This window comes from Zophobas morio, unplaced genomic scaffold (assembly GCF_036711695.1).
Source record: "Zophobas morio isolate AGI-343-1 ecotype UQ-CSIRO unplaced genomic scaffold, CSIRO_AGI_Zmor_V1 ptg000157l, whole genome shotgun sequence".
NCBI lineage: Eukaryota > Metazoa > Arthropoda > Insecta > Coleoptera > Tenebrionidae > Zophobas > Zophobas morio.
In genome coordinates this window covers 7,509-30,398 of record NW_026972261.1, presented here as the reverse complement: position 1 = coordinate 30,398, position 22,890 = coordinate 7,509, and the positions used below count along the sequence as shown (strand labels likewise).

Genomic DNA, 22,890 nt, shown 5'->3' with positions numbered 1-22,890 from the left:
TTGAGCCGACCGTAGGTGGCGAATAGCATTGCGTCGAAAAACGTTATCTAGAGGATCAATCTGGAGGTCTTGGTATAAGGCATCGTCGCCAACAAACCACGACGCGCCCGTCATAAGGCGTAGCAGCTTGTTTTGTCTCATTTAAAGCGAAGAGATTGCCGGTGAGTTGAAAGCCCTACCCTGATTGAAAAGTTCAGTGGCAGTAGTGGTGTAATGTGCCTCGTGTCCGCTTTAATAGGAATTTTTCCACGACAACACAGTTGTCAAGAGTCACTAGGTAGTAGTGCAGACGTTGGCGCAATTGGGCAAGTGATTTTGAAGATAAGTAAATCTCTGTCATCTGCATATAAGTCAATTTGAGCGTGGGGGCCGTTATACTGTTGGCACGTCCCGCTCATAAAGTGCTAAGACTGAGGTGGTAGAAGAGATCCTTGTCAGACTCCTGCTGTTATGGGCTTACAAGCGAACGGCATCGCTTACACGTATATCGAAGACGCGGTTTTTAAGGTAAGAATGGAACACGTTAAAAAGAACAATGGGGAGGGGGGGGGGGGCTTTAGTGAGCAAATTGAGAGGCAAGCCCTTGTGTCAAACTCGGTCAAAAGCTTTTCAGATATCAAGCAAAATCGCCCGTTGAATTCTATATAATGAAAGCACAGGTCACCCACATTGTCAGGCGAAAAAGTTATTAAGTCCGGTGTATACTAGTCGAAGTCCTAATTGTATTTCTGGAAGGGCGTGACTTACGGCAACGAATGCGTTCGAGTGGCGCAGTATGACCGCCTAGCTACTTTTCCAACAGCTGACGAAAAGCTGATAGAATTGTATTTGCCTGGCGTAGATGCTGGTCGTGGTGTCTCGGAATTTTGACACCAGTGCGAGAGACATCGTAGAGTTAATTAGGCAGCATAGGCTTCTACCGCCACCATTGGTAACTGCTTAAACACCACGTTGGTGATACCGTCGAGGCCATGTACCTTTCGTTTCTGTAGTGTTCATAATCTCCATGACTTCAACTATGGAGATTAGCTCAAGCTGTTCCTCGGCATTAGCAAAGGGTTTAATTCACAAAGCACTTCATTTGCAACTAAATAAGCAGGTGTCGCTTTAGCAAGATCATTTCTGACCTCGATATTGCCGTCTCGCATAGTAGGCAATGGTAATCGCGCTAGGTTTATTGTATTTCGAAATAAAATTTCAGGAAGAGACGAGACCGTTACCGTGATCTTCCGAGATATTTAACTATGCCCCCCACGATCGGTTTGGTACACCAACAGTCCTTTCCTAACGCCCCGGTGTAGCCTATTAAGCACTTATACTTTTTAGCTTCGGGGCGTTGTGACACCGTGGTCATTTCAAATAACCTTTTACCGCTCGCAAATAAGGGCCTTCAACTCATCCGGCAAACTCAACTTCACGTGCTGTCGTAGAAGTGTGGCCACGACATGGTCACAGCACCCTCAAATTAAGTAATAGCAACGTCAAGTAGGGCTGCCATCCTGAGTGAGGCGGAAGCCATTGAAAAGTTTATATCAAGAGGTTTGGATTGAGCCCAACTCGTAAATGTTCTAGTACATGTCCCCAGTAACTCCGTTTCGTCGCCTAAATCAAGAAAACTAGATGGTTCCATTGAAGTTAAAATATAATTAATTTTTAAAAATAACGATATCTTATAAGTCTTATGTCCCGTCTTCCCCATTTGCGTCAAGTATTTAAAACTCGCATTATGCGCTCATCGGCGTTTCAGCCTTTAGAGTAATAAACACGTGCGGAACGCTTCCCACTAACTACATCTGAAGAACAATTTATAAAAGGCATCGTTATCTGTAGAAATAGGTGGACTGTTGGGGGATTTGTAAGCCGCACTGACTACAAGGGCTTCTGGCTGGTTAAGTAAAGAGTAAAAGAGGAACTTCAACCGTGTCACTGCTTTACAGGTCTTGCAAAAATATCACACTTGTTTCGTCTGAGCAAAAAAGCTGCGCCTCACCCGCCCTTATGCAGGTGGTCCTAGAGGTACGACCAAAGTTGCAGAGATTATATGAAACATTGGGAAGAAGATGTATCTCATTAATAACACACAGATCAATTCTTTTGCCATACATCGATTCCTGAAACTCTTATTTTTTATATAAAACGCCATTATCGTTTCAGAACAGAGGACGGATATAAGGAGGTGTCTGCCGTCTAAAAACCACTGCAAACGAGTTTTAGGCCCTTAACCATCTCTAAAATTGTGGACAGTTTGTCGTCAGTATTGAAAAAAGTTGCGGAAGTGTTTCTTGTGGCTATTAGACAGTTGTCTGAGGAGTTGACTTGGTGGCCAAGCGAGCGGCATAAGAAATTGTCGGGATTACACTAGAGAGGATTCTGTTTTTGTAGAGTTGGTAGAGCAGTTTGATTGATTGTTGTAGGTCTTCGTGATTAATGTTTGCAGTGTGCGCTTCAACGCAATTAGCACAACTGCTAGGACTGTCGAAAGGTCTATCAGCTCAAACAACTCTAGGAACTCGGAAAAAATGCTTCTGGCTCTTTCAAAAAGCAAAAAGGCATGATGGAAAAATTCACTGAAGAGTTGAAGGCTTTGAGAGCGGAAGTGGATTTAATGAGAAAAATCATGAATACTTTGGGTGACTATTAAAGTATGTACGCCCCCGGACATCCCACGACAACTAGAATAATTTAATGAAGTCATTAAACCGGCTAAATTTTATGATATCGATGCCTCTTGGAGCAGTGGGGAGCCCAGACCCATTAAAGAAAAGATAAGTTGTGTACTGGAGCTAATGTTTCCAAAAGCTGTTTTTTAAGCGGTAAACTGGAGACGTTCTCCGGTACCAGGGAACGACGATCCAACTGAGGAGGCGGCCAATACGTTAGAGGCTGTTGTACTTCATACAATAATAAAACTTCTAAATTCTACTTTTATTGGTCAACTTCGTATTATCACTGCGCACGGTAATAATTAATTAATAAATTTAGAGCGCAACACTCATCGGCATAAACCACAAATCATAAAAAAAAAGGTCGTGCGCGAGCCATTACCGATATATATATCATTTTCTCTTAGGAACCTTAATAACCCTAACACATAAAGGTAAAATAATTATAAACCATGTGCCTCGCTTCTGATGTCCCAAATATATAGTCTTTTTTTTACTCAACTTCTAAGTAATAGTATTTTCATTCTTATACAAGCTCTTACTAAATTATTCAGTACACTTTATTATAATTTTCTTTACTTTATTAATTATTCTTAGATTAATTATCTTTGCACGCTCTTAAACGCTTCTTTTAAAAGATATATAAGTTTTCGTTAAGCCTCTTCTTCTTATTCACGGCCACGATGCTGTTAAGTAAGGAAGACCAAAAGTTTATCATCCCAATCCAACACAAACATGATTTATTAACTTATTTAAAGAATCAGGAGAAACCTTTATCGGTACTTGCAACAATAGATATAAAATTTTTAGTGGTTGTTTTAACAAATATTTTAAAAGGTTTTACTTTTCACAATTCCTGGTTCACCTTATGATTCTCATATAATTGAAGTTTTATCTGAGTTGAACAACATTTATGCTAATATTAATTTTCTAAAAGTAAATTTTTATTGTTTATTTTTTTCTTCTTAACACACTATTTACTAGAATTTTTTGAACGTGAATATTCATATGTGGTAGAGTTGTAGGGCCTTATATTGTTATTGGAAATAACATAAATTTTAAAAAAGTTGGTTTTCCTTTTTACTTTAGAGGTTAAGACTCGAAGTAAAACGTGTATGATTTATTCGAAAATTGCTATTATCCTCGCCTTGTAATTTTAAATGTTTAACTACCTTATAAATAAAAAAAAAACTACAGAAAAAACTTTAGTTTTCTTACTACTATTGCTATTATTAAGTTGCTGATTTTCAACGAAGCGGAAGAGGACTTTTTTGCACTATAACTATAAATTCTATGCAAAACTTTTTAATTATAATATTTCAAATTTAATTGAACTTAAGCAGTAATTTTTTTTCTGACTTAATTAGGTGAATGCTCAAGACAATTCTCATCTTTGTAACGAGTACTCGGTTACTGAAATCCCTACAATAATATTATTTAAAGATGGGATCGTTTTTTCTCGAGTATTATTGAAACATAACTTTTTTAATCTAATTAATTTTATTATTTAAAAAAAAAAGGTGATTGGTGTTGACATTATTGATCTTAGCGAGAAAGTTTCTTCGTTGAGTGCTTTTGATAAACAAGAAAATTTTAAAATCTTGAACAATCTTGATTCTGAGATTTCTTTGACTGCTCGCATGTTTCGATTAATTAATTCTTCTCCTTTAATGATTTTTATGAAGGGTAACTTTTTTTTTCTTCTTTTAATATATAATTAAATTAAATAGGTCTGATTTTTTAATTATGAAGTTAACATTGTAATTTTTTGCTTTATTATTATTATTATTAATTTCATTCCTGGGACTTAATTTTTTAGAATTTAATTCTAAATTTTTTGGATTTTTGATTTTAATTTTATAAAATGATCATTTTAGTCTTAATTTTCTAAAACTTATTTTATACAGCAATCAATTTATCAAGAATTTTAATATCTTTTTGTACATTAACTGTTTAAGTAGATTTAACTTTATAATCTTTTTTATAATTGTAAAATGTTTGCGATCGGTTTATACCGTTTATTTTTTTATTATTTAAAAATTATTTTTTGAAAGTTAAATGAAAAAATTTTATTATACATTTATTTAAATTGAATATTTCTTAGTTTACAAAATTTACTTTTTTGTATTTTGCTTTAATTTTTATTATAATTAATTTTAACTTCAGTTTTACTTTTTATTTAAATTTATAAATTTATTTCGTTGTTCAAATAGTATTTTTTAAGATTTAAAATTTATTAATTTTTTAAAAACAGGGAAGCCCAGTGACCCGCGTTGTAAATTTTCACGTGCGTTAATTGAACTTCTTGATTCGAATAATCTCATTTACGAAACTTTTGATATATTAATTGATAATGATATCCGCGAAGGTCAACTTTTATATAATAATTTTAATTTCCGTTTTTTTGAATTTTTTTTTTAAAGGTTTAAAAAAGCATTCTCATTGGCCCACGTATCCTCAAGTGTATGTTAAAGGAGGTCTTGCTTTTTTATTATATGTACTCTAGAGAAATATTTTTTTGATTATTTTCATAAACCGGTAAAATGAAAATCTATAAAAAGTTAATTTTTTTTAAATTATTTTCAAAATTTCTTTTTTTTTTTTTTATTAGTTTTGGTGGGCGGTCTTGATATTGTTCAAGAGCTGATTGCTTCAAAGGAGTTTTTTTCTCTACTTCCTTCCTCTTGTTATAAAGAAAGCGCTAAGGCCCTTCACGCGAGGCTGAAAAATCTTATCCAAACCAGTAAAGTCGTACTTTTCATGAAGGTAGCGTAGATCGTGCCTTATATTTATAACTGTTGCCATTGGTCAATAACTTTATTTAAGGGTACGCCCGACCAACCAAAGTGTGGCTTTAGTAAAACGATGGTTGATCTTCTTAAGTCTTCCGGTTTTTTATCATTTTTTTATCTTTTTATTATTTTATTAACGGGTTTATTATTTTATGCTTAATTAAAAAAATTATTAAAAAGTTTATTATTAATAGATATTGGCAAATTTGAAACTTTTGATGTATTATCCGATGAACATGTGCGTCAAGGGCTTAAGGAGTACTCGAACTGGCCTACTTACCCCCAACTGTTTGCTTTTTTTATATTCTGCATTATCACTATTTTTCAACTCTATTTTTTTTTGTTTTTAGTTATGTAAAAGGACAGCTGGTAGGCGGAGTAGACGTGGTTAAGCAACTGGTGGAAACGGGTGAGCTACAGGATGTTATAAACGGGCTCTAATATGCTTTGCTGAATGTAAATAGAAAAGGCTTTTATTTATAAGTTCGCTGTATTTAATTAAAGTAGGCAAGGCACGTGTTAAATAAATAACGCGTGTATATACCACGGGTTATATTTATTGCTTATTTAGTTTTACATGTGCTCATTAACATGTTAATAGTTGCCCCACATTTACTGAAAGTCGATTTTTACCACCACTGCTATTCGTACTCTACAAGGGTGGACTGTCTTTGCACATCAACTCTCATACGCGGGTCGCCCCCGTCCTACCCCGTTGGACACCCTAACCATCTTTTAGCAGATGGGCCCTTTTCCGAGTAATGAGGCGATATACTCAGCCTGAATTATAGTTTAATGCTTTAATGCTTAGCTGGGAGTTCAAGCCAAAGGCGAAAGACAAGTACATAATTTTAAAATAAGAAATAAACCTTTACTCGGTCGAGTGCCAGAAACTTTAATAAATAAATAAATGGGAGCCGGGATCTTTTCCTTGGCAGGAGCGAACTTTCTCACTACACCTCATTGCTATTCGGAACATGATTACTCCGAAGGTTATACGAGGCGCGCCTTAGTCCAAATCAAGCCTACCGAGCACCGGCACAATATAAAAAATTAAAAATTAATTTCTTCTCGCAGCTCTTTTGTCTTTCTCCGAATTTTTCTCATGATTTAAGGGTAATTTGGATAAGCATTAGTGTGCGACTACCTTTTAGGGGCATTTCAAGAGATTATGTTAGTTTTTGGTGTTTATTGGAAACGGGCACTTAGAAGTTTGGTGGATGCCAATATTGTCCAGAAAGTTATTGAACCGTACGAGAGCTATATAATTATAAGTTATTACATAAAGATTTTTTAAAGCTAGCTGTTGAACTTTACCTAGTAAACCTTTTAGCAGGACTTTCACCCCTTTCAAAAGTATTAAATGTAAGGTCAAAATAAGTTCATTTTTTGCCTAACTTGTAAAGAAGCTTGCCGCAAAAGAAGCATCAACGTAAAATTAATTGATGACAAAACATAAAAAGTATTTTGCGGCGTTACCTATAACATATAAATGCTAAAAGCTATTTTTCGCCGGGCAGTTTTTTTAAACCGAGTCCGTGGGTGTTTTCATCGTTTCTGCTCTTTCTCAAAGCAGAAAATTTACATAATCACAATCCACTCAGTTTTAACAATTTTTATTTTCTGATCTTACATTCTCTAGAATTTAACTGTAGGGACTATATGAAAAATAGGTAGAGAAAGGGAAAAGGAGATTTATTAAATTAGTCTCGCTGGCAGTAGAGGTTTAACTTTCTCTGAAGGGTGGGGCCTTTGACCTAAAGTAAATATAACGGTGTCTTAAGGTTTAAAAGTATGTTCGCAAATAAATTAAATTCCTTGGAAAAATACCAAAAGTTTGCAATGTCTCTTAGCAGCTCTTTTATTGGAAACGCTTGTACGCGAAACTCAAACACATGAAAATTCGTTCTTGTTCGTAGCAGCTAGTTTATATAAAGAATATTTATTATATTCCTCAAACTTCATAATAGCTACGCGTTTCTCATAATGTGCCGTCATCTATTATCTATTTGTAATTACCTTCATTCTTTTCTCGTAATTCCATTACATGCTTAGCTTGTATAACTTTACTTATTTTTCATAATTTAATAATGAACGTTGTGACTTAGAAATTTACTTAGTCAAATCTTTTAAAAACGCCTTCCGTGCCTTTTTACCAACTTCTGCAACAACGAAAGTAATTAATTTCAGTTTTTAAGTGCAATGAGATAGGTGCGTTCTATAAGTATTCGCCAACCATTATAATGAACGCCATACGACAATTCCCTATAGCAAGTTTTCGTTAAATACATTTTTGTGTCAGGTGTTCTTAATACGCATTTTAATAGCGATCTATTTATAATATTAAAAAAAAAAACTTCTTTATAGCGCTTACAAATGCAAAGGTTTTTACCAGTTATTCCTATAATTTTGCTTTTTGTACTTTGTTTTATAAAATAACTTGTAAAGTTTCTCGTTTAAAGAGCTTTAATAAAATCCTTTAGCGTTATTTAAAATAGTAAAAAGATTCTTTTAATAAATAAATCATTAAGTAACAACATACTTTTTAACCAAATTCCCGTGGCACTTCCAAATTTTTCCATAATCTCATATATCCTACAGGTCCTCGTAGAACAACGGTTTTTTAACTAAGACTTTCTCACAACTACTTCCATCTCTGTAGACAAACAAACATTTATACTTTAATAGTTTTCGCACTCTGGTTAAATCATTCCTTTATCAACTCAAATTTTATTTTTATCAAAAGTATTTGGGTTCCATTGTAAGTTAAAAAACCTTGTAGTCAAGGTTTTTATCGTCTTATACTAAGTATAAACCTCTTAACCAAGAAAAATCCATTAGTAAACTAAATCTTTCTCAAAAAAAAAATATAATATCTTAAACATTGTTTTTATTTTTTTTAGTGCTCGTTTCTTAGCGTTTGTTTTCTATCGATCTGATACAGATTTAAACTTAACACACCCTTTTTCTACAATAAATTTTTTTTGCGTAATATTAACCTCCACCTTAATTTTATTATATTTTCTTAGTTTCCATTTTTCAACCACCTGTTTATTTCGTTTTACCATTATATACATAACCTACAAAACAATTTATTACAGAAGAGTCAAACATTTTAGCTGTTGTAAAAGCTATTAAAAATTTTAGCCGCTATAGTATTTGAACCTATAGAGCAGGTCTTGTTGTTGACAATCAGGAATTTCTGCTCAGTTCCTACATTTTTATAAAAAATGCGAAAAAGACTGTACTTGCGAACCTATGAACTAACGCAATCAGCTCTTAACTTTTTCTTAATAAAGTTTATAACTCAAAAAAATGGTTCATTACACATTACACATTGCAAAGCCATCCTTTAAACCCCAAGCATTAATATATATATATGTTGATAATAAAATTTAAACCCAAGCGTAGATTTTTTTAATATATATGATAAAATTTAGCAAGTCTCATTGAATAAGACATAAGTGTAAAAATTATCTAACACCAAAATTACAATTAAATTGAGTCTTTGCACATCATAAACCCTGAGATTACAGAAAAGCAACAAAATACAGTCGCTTTATATATTTATTCCTTCTTCTGCTAGTTAAAACTCTCACTATTCTCGCGTTGCGTCCAGCTATAGCGCCTAAAAAGGTAACCAAGGGAAACAAGAATTATATGTCAACAGTTTTATTGCGTTGCTCACCAGGTATACACACGAACACGCACTGAGTCATCTACCACTCATAAGCCAACCCTCCCGCAAGCTTTAACGCACACAAAAAAAAGGCTTCTTGCGGGGTCCAACATTCTAAGGTTAATTACGGACATTCGGAACATTCAGAACATTCGAGAACATTCTACTAACATACACTTTAAGAAATAAAATGCAACCCTCAAACAAGGAATTGAAAAAATATAAACTAAAATAAAAGTTAAGAATGAGGCACAAACCTTTATAAACTAAAAGGGGAAAGACAACTAATCTACTGTTAAAAATCTAATGAATTTACTACAGATATTGTAACGACCAAAAAGAAGTTACTTCTATGAAGATGGCAGGGCGTTGTGCAACCAGGAATAAGCATAGATAATTAGTAAAATTATGTTTCAGAACCAGAACAAGGGCAGAACAAGACCAAGAAACAAAAGGAAAGGGAAGACGGTCGACAGTAAAGAGAAATAAACAAAACTTAAGCTTTCCCGTAGCTGACCAAGTCCATATATATATGCTAGTAAAGTAATTAACAATTCAGCGTGCTATTATGAAGGTAAAGGGCTTGGAAATGGAAAGGTTTAGTACCAAGTGTTACAGATGTGTTTCCTCATGGTTGTAATCTGTTAAAATCTTAAGACTGAGCTATCTATACTTATAAATTAACAATTTAGCAGCTTATCCGTTAAGGGATAGTTATTTACTAATTATTGTTTAAAATAAAACAATTAAAATAAGCTATGAAGTAACAGAGTACAATTTTAAAAACTTCTCACATATATTATAAGTATCTAACCCTATATACAGTATCGTTCAAAATTTTTTCTGTTTTAAATTTTTTTTTGGAAAAATTCTATAACGCTTTAATTAATAATTGGTTATATTGATCCCTTATATAATATGTAAGTTTAGATTGAGATCTTTTTAATGTAGTTTGTATTAGAGGAATTGCTTTTTTATTAAAGTCTTTATCGCTTTTTAAGTCGAGTGAAACGATTTTGCACGTGATCCCCTTATTGCAAAGTTATTTTAATCTTTGTACGAAATTTTCATGATCGCTCCATCACAGGGGATTTTTTTTTAAGCATTTGAGGGACTATAAGGGGTAGCTTATTTGGAGACCTTAATAAAGCTTAAACTTTCAATCGATAGAGAAAATGATGTAGAATGTCTTCTAGATTAAGGCATGCCTTGTACCGAGACCGCTTGTGAATGTGGTGTCAGCAAGGCCGCAAAGCTCAAATGATATAAATCGTCGTTGCAATGAACCTGGGTGTCCAAAGATCCTTAAAAACCGGAATGTGGCTCGACTTGTACGACAAGTGACATTGGGTGCAATTGAATTTGCACAGAAAGCTTCAAAAAACATAGGCCAGTTTCAAGATCCACTGTATCGACAGTATTACATTCTGCTGCTCTCTATGCGGAAAAAGTTAATCAAACCCACTCTGACAGACCGTCACAAGAGTCTAAGATTTGAGTTTGCGAAGATTTACGAATATTAGTCGATTTCTAACTGGGAAAAGGAATTTCTTCGAACAGAATCAAGATCACTCGATGTGGTTCAGGGGGTATTAGATGGTGGGTTGAAAGCAATCCGGCGATAATCGGACACTTGATTACCAGGTAGTGGAAACTTATACACATGGGGGAGAATGGATAATAATTTGTTCCTGTATAACATCAAAAAGTGTCAGGGAGTATCACGCAAGCACGTATTTGGGCAGTATTAATAATGACCTACCCAGAACATGCGATTGGTATGGCCTTAGTTTTGGTGATATGGTTTTTTAGCAGGATAACGTCCCATGTCACACTGCACTATTGGTACGATCATGCCTCCAATTATTTACAGTCTTTCCAAGTGCTAGACTGGTCTCCGCAATCTCCTGATCTCAGTTCCATTGAGCGTGCATGGGGAATTTTGAGGGGAAGATTGGGAATAGCTCCTGCTAACTTGGACGAGCTTTAGACACGCGTACAATCAGAATGGAAAAATATAACACCGGATGCTACAATCTGATTGCTAATAGGCCAGAGTATACAAGCAGTGATTCTGCCAAATGGGAGCTATCCTAATAATTAAACCTAGTTTATTAAACTAAATTTTTTCTAAATGCAAACTTAATTTAATACTCTTTCAACCTTACAAGCTCATATCTTTTGGAATGTTAAACCAATTTAGATCATGTATTAACAAAATGTAGCTAGAACACAGAAGTGCACCGTGTATAAATTTTTAAATTAATCTATTACGTTATTGAAAAGTTATTCTATATTTTTATATGAAAAAATGCAGAACACTGAAACAATTTAGCACGATAATGTATATACAAGTATTAAGATTAAATAGACTCTATTATTATCTTCCTGTAAGGCCTCTAAGTTAAACCACCCAGTTTTTATATATGAGGTCAATGGTCCTTATTCCCGGGTTTATTAATGCAGTACTAAAGGCTGAGCTCCACAAGACGCCATGGTTGGTGGTTTATTAACATAATCTATTCAACTATCGCTTTATTTCTATATAGTTTGAAAAGTTTAATGAAAGCCTTTTTTTTAAAAGTGAAAGATATACAGCTTTTATAAAGTTTCAGAATCTGACAAGTTTTAGCTGGAAAAAAAAACCTTTAAAAAATTTTTTATTTTTTTAAAAACTATGGTTTAAAAATAATACCCTTCATTAAATAAACTGTTACGCTTTTTCTCAATTACAGTTTAATAATAAGATAACCTTTACTAACACTGTGAGGTAGTTATCAATGCTCGTTTTTAATAAAAAATTATAGGTATTTTCTTTGATGGCGTAGTGAATTCATAATAAAACAAGAACACGTTTTACTGGAAAGTAGTACTAGTTGGTCGAATAAAAGTGGTTTTAATAACTATATAAGGGATAGGGTTATGGACATAATTTAAATTTTCAAGAAACTATTGTAAAAAAATTAACACCCTTTTTTTAAATAAACAGTTAAGCACTTTTTTAAGAAAATAACTTTAACGAAAAAATTACTAAATCTTAGGAAAACATGATTGTTTTCTATAATAAAATCAGTTATTTCCTTATTGGCGTAATGCATTCATTTATGACTAGGGTTATGGTCATAATATAATTTTTGTTAGGGGTTATATGCGTTTTTTATTTTTAATTTTTGTTTGCCCTTGTGTTTGTTAGGGATGAACCCAAGGTTGCAAATTCTCTGATTCACAAAAAGCACAAGTGTTTTATATAACTTAAAACCAAACCTTTTACCGTTTATTTTAATTATATAAAAGAATAGTAACCTATATTATACTCGTTTTCCTAGTATCTTTAGAGAATAGTAACCTTTATTAAAATCGCATTATTGTACATCACAGGTACTCGCTAACTACCTTCTACCTATAACATCTATTTGAAGAGACCTATCATAAATATTTATAACGTATATAGCTATCAAAAAAATTACTTTAAAATAAAGACCTTTTTTGTTATTTAAATTTAAATTCATATAAAATAAATTGTCATAAAGAATTTATAAAAGAATAAATTTGTACACAAGATAAATCTCATTATTTTCTTTTATACTACTTATATATATAATATTATAACAATTATTAATGAAAATACTTGAAAAAAAAAAGTTTTTTAATATTATTATGTAATAAAAATAGAAATAAGATTTGTAAAGTAAAAGGTAAATAAAAACTCAAGTTTTGAGTTAAATTTTTTACCTATATTTTATTAATAGAACGGTGTAATATAAATTAGAATACTTCAAATAAAGCCTCTTAGTATTACTTTGTTTATAAACATTTATGGATAGTTATAAAAATTAATGAAAGAGTGTAAAGGAATTTCACACTTTTACACTATTTATTAATAGCTATTAACTAAAAAACTATAAATACTGAATTTATAGAAGTACTGATTTCTTACCATTTATAATTGCACTTACAGTATTCTGAATTAAATAAGATTGAACAATGAAAAGCTGCTTAAAAATAACTTACTAAATTATAAGATTATTATTATTTTATAAATCATTGTCCTAATAATTGAATTTATAACGTACTAACTTGTCAAACTTTTATATTTGTCACTTACTTTTGTATAGTTTAATAGCTTTAAACAACAAGAAAAAATTTTTTTTCTAAACTTTTGATGCGTTTTTCCTCACTGTCTATACATAACTATAAAATCATGTGTGCCTAAAGTTAGATTGTAAAGTGATAGTTTGCTTATATACTTAAAAGTCCCTAACATTATTCTAAATTACAATGGGAACAAAAAGTATCTTTAAAAACTTTTAAGGCGTTTCATTTCAAACCGCTTAATAATAGCTTACTACTAAGTTTATTATAAATTCGTAATGTTTGCTAGTAAGTTAATTTTATAAACAGTAATAGTTGCTATACTTGATTGTCACTCCCATATCTAAGCAAGATTCGGAAAGTACAGTATTTGAATATCTGCAACAGAAGGCACAATTCCTATTTGTTTTAAAAAACTTTTTTAATACTTGCAATCGTTGCACGTAAATCAAAATTATTTAATATATATTCGTCCCCAATTTACACTGTCTCTGACTCTCTTCTCGAGTACAACAGGGGGCAGCCATTGATGAAGAGTGCTCACTCGAGAGGGATTGCTATTACGTGCTCTTTGGCAAATATTATAGTCAAAAGTTCATATATCCATATATTATTTTTTATTAAACCTAACCCTTTAACCCGGTATATTGAAACGTTTATTGCAATGCAATGCTCTACTAAAAACACCGTTGTACTAAATAGATGATAAAGTAAAAGCATATAGCAGACTTATTCTAAGAGTTTCGGAGTAAGTAAGGTACAGAAAAATATTATAAAATCAACTATATTAAAAATTATCATTACTGGCCTTTTATGGTTTATACAGAAAATACCGGAACCACCAAGTTGAAGAGAGAGTAATACGTATTAAATGAGTTTATTTACTATCCCTACCCCACTATAGGGAGATCAGGAGGTAATTTCAGTATTAACGCTCGTGGTGTGAGTAGATCCTGGCTTACTTGATGTATGACACTTAGCTTTATTAAAAGCATGGAAGATTTCTAGGTTCCCTTTAAAAAGGCAGTTTCCATTAACATAACTTAATTCATTGTAGAGCACCCGCGAGCAGCAAAGAAAATTTTGATCAAGTTCTAAATCACTTGTAAATTTTAAAAGGTAATTAAAAAAAGGTTTGTAAGTCTGCGATACTATAGAATAGAAAATTACATGCCATGAGGGTACCAGGAAGCCACAAAAGCTTTAGCCCCAATCTCAGTTAGAAAATTTCGGGTAAGATCCCTAATGGTTATGTAAAAGATAAATATTAATTAGTATACTTAACAGGAGGAACACCTGGAACTACACCGTTGCACCAATAGGTCTTATCATATAAGCAGTTTACTAAAATATTTCTAAAATTCACTCATACTGGTTTTTAATAACCTGATTAGACTAATAAACTGTGCGAAACCTCGGCTTACGCGGTTTATTTAGATATAACTAACAGAAAGATTTTTGGAAAAAAAGTAAATCTAAACGTTTACAAAACGATTGGGAAAGGTATAACAAGATGTGAAAAGATGCCTTCAGAAGCAACACAACGAGATATGTATATTAAAAAAAAAGCTATAAATTATGATAAAACGTACAGTAACAAGATCTCTATGAGTATATAAAAAGATAAGAAGTTCAAAATTAAGATAAAATGTAAGGTATATTACTACACCTTAATTAAAATTAATGTAAGAAAAGTACAAAAAGACAGTGATAGTGGTACTACTAAAGAAAAACAATGTAATGCATAAAATAGGCAAAGATTGAAGTAAAAATGGGTGGCATAGTTAGTGCAACGTAGCTCCTACAATTGGTTTATTCCTATCTTATAATAAGGTCGCTTCGAAAATAAGGTGCCTTATAATACCGTTCTCAAGAAGAGTAACTAATAGAATAACAAACTTACAGCTTCGTCAAGGCAATGAGATGAGAGAACGAACCGCCTTCAACTAATTTTATTTTATTATTCCATAAAGTTCTACAAGTAATATCTTATTAACATTGATATAGGATATAAAAAAAATACTGAACACGATTATTACGGCACTTAATAATATTACAAAGGAGTAACTATATAATTTATCGAGTAAGCGGCAAATATTTTATGATTGATTCGAGTACCATGAGTGAACCAAATATATTATTATATAATAAAATATTTAGTGATAGGATCATAATTATGGCTTACAATAAAGTTAAATTACGAAGGCCAGAAAACATTCCTTTGCTGATGGAGGTAAGTTTGTTAGAACCTAAATCCCTTAGAGTTTACGTCAGTAGTTATATAAGAAGCAAAATTAATAAGTATGGTAATAATTGAGCTTAAAATTCATCCACTTGGTCCTTTAATATTAGCGAAAAAACAATATATATAGCAACTATGAGAACTCAGAAAAAATTAAATTCTAGCTAAGGAAGAGGGCGGTAGTTGAAATAGATTAGCAAGGTACCTCTAAAAATTTATCAATGGGCTTATGGATTAACCCACAAGCATTTTAATAAAGAATAAGAATCTTACAGTTCAGTCAAAGCAACGAGATGAGAAAACGAATCGTCTTTAATTGAGTTTATTTTGTTATACGATAAAGATCTACAATATGTAAATAACATAGTTATAGAATTTAAAAAATACTGAACACGATTATTAAGACTCTTAATAATATTACAAGGAAGTAACTATATAATCTATCTAAAAAGCTATTTCTAGCTAACGAAGAGAGTTGTAGTTTGAAAGATTAGCAAGGTAATGCTGCTTGAATTTATCATTTAGCTTATGGAAGTATGTTCATCATGAGATAAAAATAACAAACTTACAGCTTCGTCAAGGCAATGAGATGAGAGAACGAACCGTCTTCAACTAATTTTATTTTATTATTCCATAAAGTTCTACAAGTAATATCTTATTAACATTGATGTAGGATATAAAAAATACTGAACACGATTATTACGGCACTTAATAATATTACAAAGGAGAAACTATATAATTTATCGAGTAAGCGGCAAATATTTTATGATTGATTCGAGTAGCATGAGTGAACCAAATATATTATTATATAATAAAATATTGAATGATAGGATCATAATTATGGCTTACAATAAAGTCAAATTACGAAGGCCAGAAAACATTCCTTTGCTGATGGAGGTAAGTTTGTTATAACCTAAATCCCTTAAAGTTTACGTCAGTAGTTATATTAGAAGCAAAATTAATAAGTATGGTAATAATTGAGCCTAAAATTCATCCAATTGGTCCTTTAATATTAGCGAAAAAACAATATATATAGCAACTATGAGAACTCAGAAAAAATTAAATTCTAGCTAAGGAAGAGGGCGGTAGTTGAAATAGATTAGCAAGGTACCTCTAAAAATTTATCAGTTGGCTTATGGATTAACCCAGAAGCATTTTAATAAAGAATAAGAATCTTACAGTTCAGTCAAAGCAACGAGATGAGAAAACGAATCGTCTTTAATTGAGTTTATTTTGTTATACGATAAAGATCTACAATATGTAAATAACATAGTTATAGAATTTAAAAAATACTGAACACGATTATTAAGACTCTTAATAATATTACAAGGAAGTAACTATATAATTTATCGAGTAAGCGGCAAATATTTTATGATTGATTCGAGTACCATGAGTGAACCAAATATGTTATTATATAATAAAATATTTAATGATAGGATCATAATTATGGCTTACAATTTAGTCAAAGTACGAAGGCCAGAAAACATTCCTTTGCTGATGGAGGTAAGTTTGTTATAACCTAAATCCCTTAAAGTTTACGTCAGTAGTTATATTAGAAGCAAAATTAATAAGTATGGTAATAATTGAGCTTAAAATTTATCCACTTGGTCCTTTAATATTAGCGAAAAAACAATATATATAGCAACTATGAGAACTCAGAAAAAATTAAATTCTAGCTAAGGAAGAGGGCGGTAGTTGAAATAGATTAGCAAGGTACCTCTAAAAATTTATCAGTTGGCTTATGGATTAACCCAGAAGCATTTTAATAAAGAATAAGAATCTTACAGTTCAGTCAAAGCAACGAGATGAGAAAACGAATCGTCTTTAATTGAGTTTATTTTGTTATACGATAAAGATCTACAATATGTAAATAACATAGTTATAGAATTTAAAAAATACTGAACACGATTATTAAGACTCTTAATAATATTACAAGGAAGTAACTATATAATCTATCTAAAAAGCTAAATTCTAGCTAACGAAGAGAGTTGTAGTTTGAAAGATTAGCAAGGTAATGCTGCTTGAATTTATCATTTAGCTTATGGAAGTATGTTCATCATGAGATAAAAATAACAAACTTACAGCTTCGTCAAGGTAATGAGATGAGAGAACGAACCGTCTTCAACTAATTTTATTTTATTAACCCATAAAGTTCTACAAGTAATATCTTATTAACATTGATGTAGGTTATAAAAAATAATGAACACGATTATTACGGCACTTAATAATATTACAAAGGAGTAACTATATAATTTATCGAGTAAGCGGCAAATATTTTATGATTGATTCGAGTAGCATGAGTGAACCAAATATATTATTATATAATAAAATATTGAATGATAGGAACATAATTATGGCTTACAATTTAGTCAAATTACGAAGGCCAGAAAACATTCCTTTGCTGATAGAGGTAAGTTTGTTATAACCTAAATTCCTTAAAGTTTACGTCAGTAGTTATATTAGAAGTAAAATTAATAATAAGTATGGTAATAATTGAGCTTAAAATTCATCCACTTGGTCCTTTAATATTAGCGAAAAAACAATATATATAGCAATTATGAGAACTCAGAAAAAATTAAATTCTAGCTAAGGAAGAAGGCGGTAGTTGAAATAGATTAGCAAGGTACCTCTAAAAATTTATCAGTTGGCTTATGGATTAACCCAGAAGCATTTTAATAAAGAATAAGAATCTTACAGTTCAGTCAAAGCAACGAGATGAGAAAACGAATCGTCTTCAATTAACTTTATTTCGTTATTCCATAAAGATCTACAATATGTAAATAATATAGTTATAAAATTTAAAAAATACTAAACACAAACTGTTATGGCTCCTAATAATATTACACGGGAGTAACTATATAATTTATCGAGTTAGCAGCGAACATTTTATGATTGATTCGAGTAGCAGAATATTACTATATAGTAAAATAGTCAATGAGAGGACCATAACTATGGCCTTACAATTTAGTCAAAGTACGAAGACCAGAAAACATTCCTTTTTTGATGGTGGTAAGTCGGTTAGAATCTATACCCCTTATAGTTTATGTCAGTAGTAATATTAGAAGAAAAATTAAAAATATGGTTATTATTAATCTCAAAAATGTATCCATTTGTTCCTTTATATTAGTGAAAAACAAAATATATAGCAAAAATGAAACTCAAAAAAAGTTAAAAGCTAGCTAACGAAGAGGCTGTAGTTGAAAAAGATTAGCAAGGTAGTACCTCTAAAAATATTATCAATTGGCTTATGGATTAACCCACAAGCATTTTAATAAAGAATAAGTATCTTACAGTTCAGTCAATGCAACGAGATAAGAAAAGGAATCATCCTTAATTGATTTTATTTTGTTTTTCTTTAAGTTTCTACATGTAATAACTTATTATCATTGCTATAGGTTTTAAAAAACACAGAACGATTATTAAGACTTTTTATAGTATTAAAAAAAGATATATAATTTATCTAGTAGGCTATTGGTTTTGTAAAGTACGAGGATCAATTTATGATTAATTCCATTAGCATGAGTAAAAAGAATATTATTTTATAATAAAAATTGCATGAAACGATCATAATTACAAACTTACAAAATAGTCAAGCTGGAGAAGCCGGCAAACATTTTTTTAGTGATGACGGTAAAAGCGTTATTTTCCAAATTTCTTAGAATATAAGTCAGTAATAATTATAATAAAAACTTAACAATGTATAGTACTAAGTATATATACCCTTACAATTCTTGTTATTATTGGAAAAAATACATTGCAGCTAAAAAAACACTCAAATTAAAAAAAATTGTTATCTAGAGAATATTTGCGTCTACTCTATAGCTTTTTCTTACTAACTTAAAATATAGATATACTGGAAGTCAAATCTTACATGTACGTTACAGCAGTGTTTGAACTCACTCCCAACGGTGGAAAATAATCCAAGTTGCACTTACTTAAATCCCTTTAAAAAATATATGCATTCTCGTTAAGAATGTTATAACATCAAGTATAATGCTAAAAGTTCTACTGAGTAGATACTTAATTAAAGTCAAAAGTAAATTATTAATAAGACATTAACTAGGCCTTCTGACTTTAAATTAAGATCATTAATATTCTGGTATTAGGGGTTTTACGTTCACAATGTGTCAGCAATTTATTAGGCAGGTATGGGTACTTACATTTCTTCATGGTCGACGCGTGCCCTTCGACAATGATATACTTGTCCATACCGCGAATGAAACCATTTCCCATACACCCATTTCCCTTGAAAAATAAATAACAGTACGGCAAAGAGACAGCCCACACGCGGCATATTGACAATGATTACCACTTTTGACACTAACTTGCTCTTAAATACCTGCAGAATAATGTTTATGTAAACTGATTAAATTTTTGCATTCGTATCTTTATATATTAACGCAATCAATCATTTCCCTAGTTAATCTGTCAATTGAAAAAACGCAAATTTTCCTAATATGTTTACTTAAATGCTATGAATAATGGAAGTAATATTATAAAAAACCTTAACCAAATAATAAAAAATTATATTTTACTTATTCATAAAAAAAATACTTCTTTGAGTTTAAATTTCGTTTGTTATGTTGAAGAAGAAATAAAGTAATACAATTATTTTTATAATGAAAATTGAAAATATTTATTTTATTTACTTTTTCTAGTTTTCATGAATATTTATAAATAGATATTCTTTAACTTATTAATATTTTTTTGTACCATTAAAAATATACATGTAATATTTTATATTTATATATATAAGTTTTTTACCAGATTTTATTAGAAAAAATGAAAATAATAAATTAAATATATAAAAAATTTTTTTTTATATATTTAAATATTTTTCATTTTAAATAATCACTCTAATACTGCTTTAATCATAAATTCCTTTAAATTCGTGGTATTTAATGAATATTTGTATTCATTAATTTTAATTTCAGTTATATTATAAATTTTTATTATAACTATTTTGGGTTGTAATAATAATTATATATAGAATTTTTTAAAAGAGTTTATAATTATCACAAAAATTTCAAAATAATGATATCAAATATAATGAAATACCACATGAAAGTCAAGAATTTTTAAGAATGCAATTATTATATATTTATGTTAATATTATATGAAAAAAAATATAACAATTTCTAATACCCATGATTTTAACAAGAAATACTGGGAATTATACATAATAAAAGTAAAATAATAGTAATTACTACTTTTTTTTGAATAGATGTAGTAAATATAATTTTTTAATTTGATTTTATAAACAAAATGTATACATTTTCTGTAGTTTAGTTAATATTTCTATAGTTTTATTACATTAAGTTTTAATAAATTTGTATTAACATTTATAGTTTATTTTTAGAAAAAATAATTGTAGCACGGGCTAGGAATACCACGTGGCAATGCTATTTTATATTGAATTCCTTTTTAATTTCATTAAAAATAACTGGATTGGTGTTTACGTTCAAGTTTAAAATAAACATTCCCAGTTTCAAATTGACCGACAGGAAAGTTTTATGACGAGCTAAATAAAATATTTTTATAAACGTATTATATTGCGATATACTGCTTATTTTTTCTAGATATTTAATTAGTATTACTGTAACAGGGTTTTTTCAGGTCTCCCTAGGGTTGTGGGCTCTTGTAGGAGTTTTGAGGGTTAAATGTTTTACAAAAAAAAAAAAATGCCATTACAAACGCACTCCCGTGCTTTGTGAGTCGGCCTCTTCAGATAAAATTATTGAGGCAGGTCTCATTGTCACTAAAATATTTTTATAGTTAGCGAAAGTCTATAAACTATTTATATACTATAAGATTTCAAGCTGTTTTTACAATTCTATCCTGTAAGTAATATAAACACCATTATTACCCAATAAAGCTAAACTTTTGTAGTGTATCTTATTTTTATAGACAAAAATTATAGTTTTTTTATTCTTTTTTTTTTTTTAACTTTTCTTATAGTTTAAGTTAGAATTAGGTAAATTGTTTAATCCTTGTTATAGCATTTCAATTATCTGGTTACTGTAACCTAAGTGAATTTTTTCTTTTTAGGTTTGAAAGGAACTTTAGTTTCTTAGTAATTCAGGTGTATTACACTTTACGAAATAATTGTATATTGTAAGCTACGCTAACACCTACAGTTTAGTTGAATCTCTCGAAGGTTTAGCTTAAGTCTTTATTTCAAATAATAATTTGTTTTACTAAGTTATTGAACTTATAATTTCAATATAAAAAGCCTATTTTATTTTAGAGTTACAAATATGCAAACACTACTTAATTTTTAAAATTATTACAAATTTGAAAAGGTAATGTCAGTTTTCTTTTTGCTTTTTTATACCTGCAAAATATAGTTTTTGTACGACAAACTATATAGATATAAAAGATCCTATAAAACAGATAAAATAAGTGCATCGAAAGGAAGTATAAAAAAGTCAAAGAATAAAGAGTATTAAATAGTAAGAACACTTGACGTGCTAAGAAAAAAAGTAAATCAAAGGAATGTAAGGTAGTCAGTTAGTAACTTATTTATACTACTACTGATGGGTATACCAAATGAAGTATGTAAAACGGTTTACTTGACCACAAAATCTACCTTACAAGATTTTAGAGTTTGAATTATATATAAAATATATATCTGATAACATAGATTGTAATAAATAAAGGGCGAAGATTACATTTTATTTTAAGTAAAAAAGATAAACGGATGGACTCTGGAAAAAGGCCTACATAGGTTCGAATTTATCTTCACAGTTTAACTTAAACCCAGACCGAAAATAAACAAAGCTATCAACCATTAGGAAAATAAGAAGTAAAAACATTTATAAGTCTCTAACACAAAAATTCTTTTTTAGTTTTATCAACAACCTTCTTTAAAAGGTCAGAATCTACATAAAAATCTAAAAATTTCTCGTATAAAAACTACAGGCGGCCTGCGACGGGCATCAAACAGTAAAATTTTAAGAATTTCCTAAAGTAAAAGAGCCAAAACATTTTAATTTCGTCTTTATTCATTTATGTAGTCTGACAAGTTTACCAATTAGACCCCATTTAAGGAGTTATTCCCAAGGCTTACAATAATTAACTTCGTGACTTGTGACCTAAGAATCTTCTCTGTGCCATGTGCTAACGTCTCATGTTGTTAACCCTTCCTATTGAGACTGAAAAAATGTGAAGGGGTTGTCCATTTCCTGTAAAGGGCTCTATTACCCTCGGGATACTTAAAGCGTCAAATATCGGACTTCAACATTAGTAGGAGTATCAACCACTAGGAATCCCTAAAAATATCTAAAGGTTCCTCATTTGATGTGCAATCTTGCAGACCTTTTCCCTTAACCCACTCGCGTTAGATGGGCGTAAGGTTTCCTCAACCTCAGTGGCAACTTTCCTGAAGGGGTCATCGGGTGAAGTCACCCTACGCACCTGCAT

General features: G+C 30.8%; 1 protein-coding gene across 1 annotated transcript; it reads left to right on the top strand.

The window, feature by feature from the left end:
- Positions 1 to 4,291: 4,291 nt before the first annotated feature.
- On the top strand, positions 4,292 to 6,390 carry LOC135145562 (glutaredoxin 3-like). The gene is made up of 9 exons (XM_064077681.1): positions 4,292 to 4,349; positions 4,918 to 5,031; positions 5,087 to 5,140; positions 5,275 to 5,429; positions 5,490 to 5,553; positions 5,650 to 5,743; positions 5,806 to 5,864; positions 6,057 to 6,213; positions 6,267 to 6,390. Exons 1-9 carry the CDS (start codon positions 4,304 to 4,306, stop codon positions 6,313 to 6,315), a joined length of 792 nt encoding a protein of 263 aa, XP_063933751.1. The 5' UTR covers positions 4,292 to 4,303; the 3' UTR covers positions 6,316 to 6,390.
- Positions 6,391 to 22,890: the final 16,500 nt, after the last annotated feature.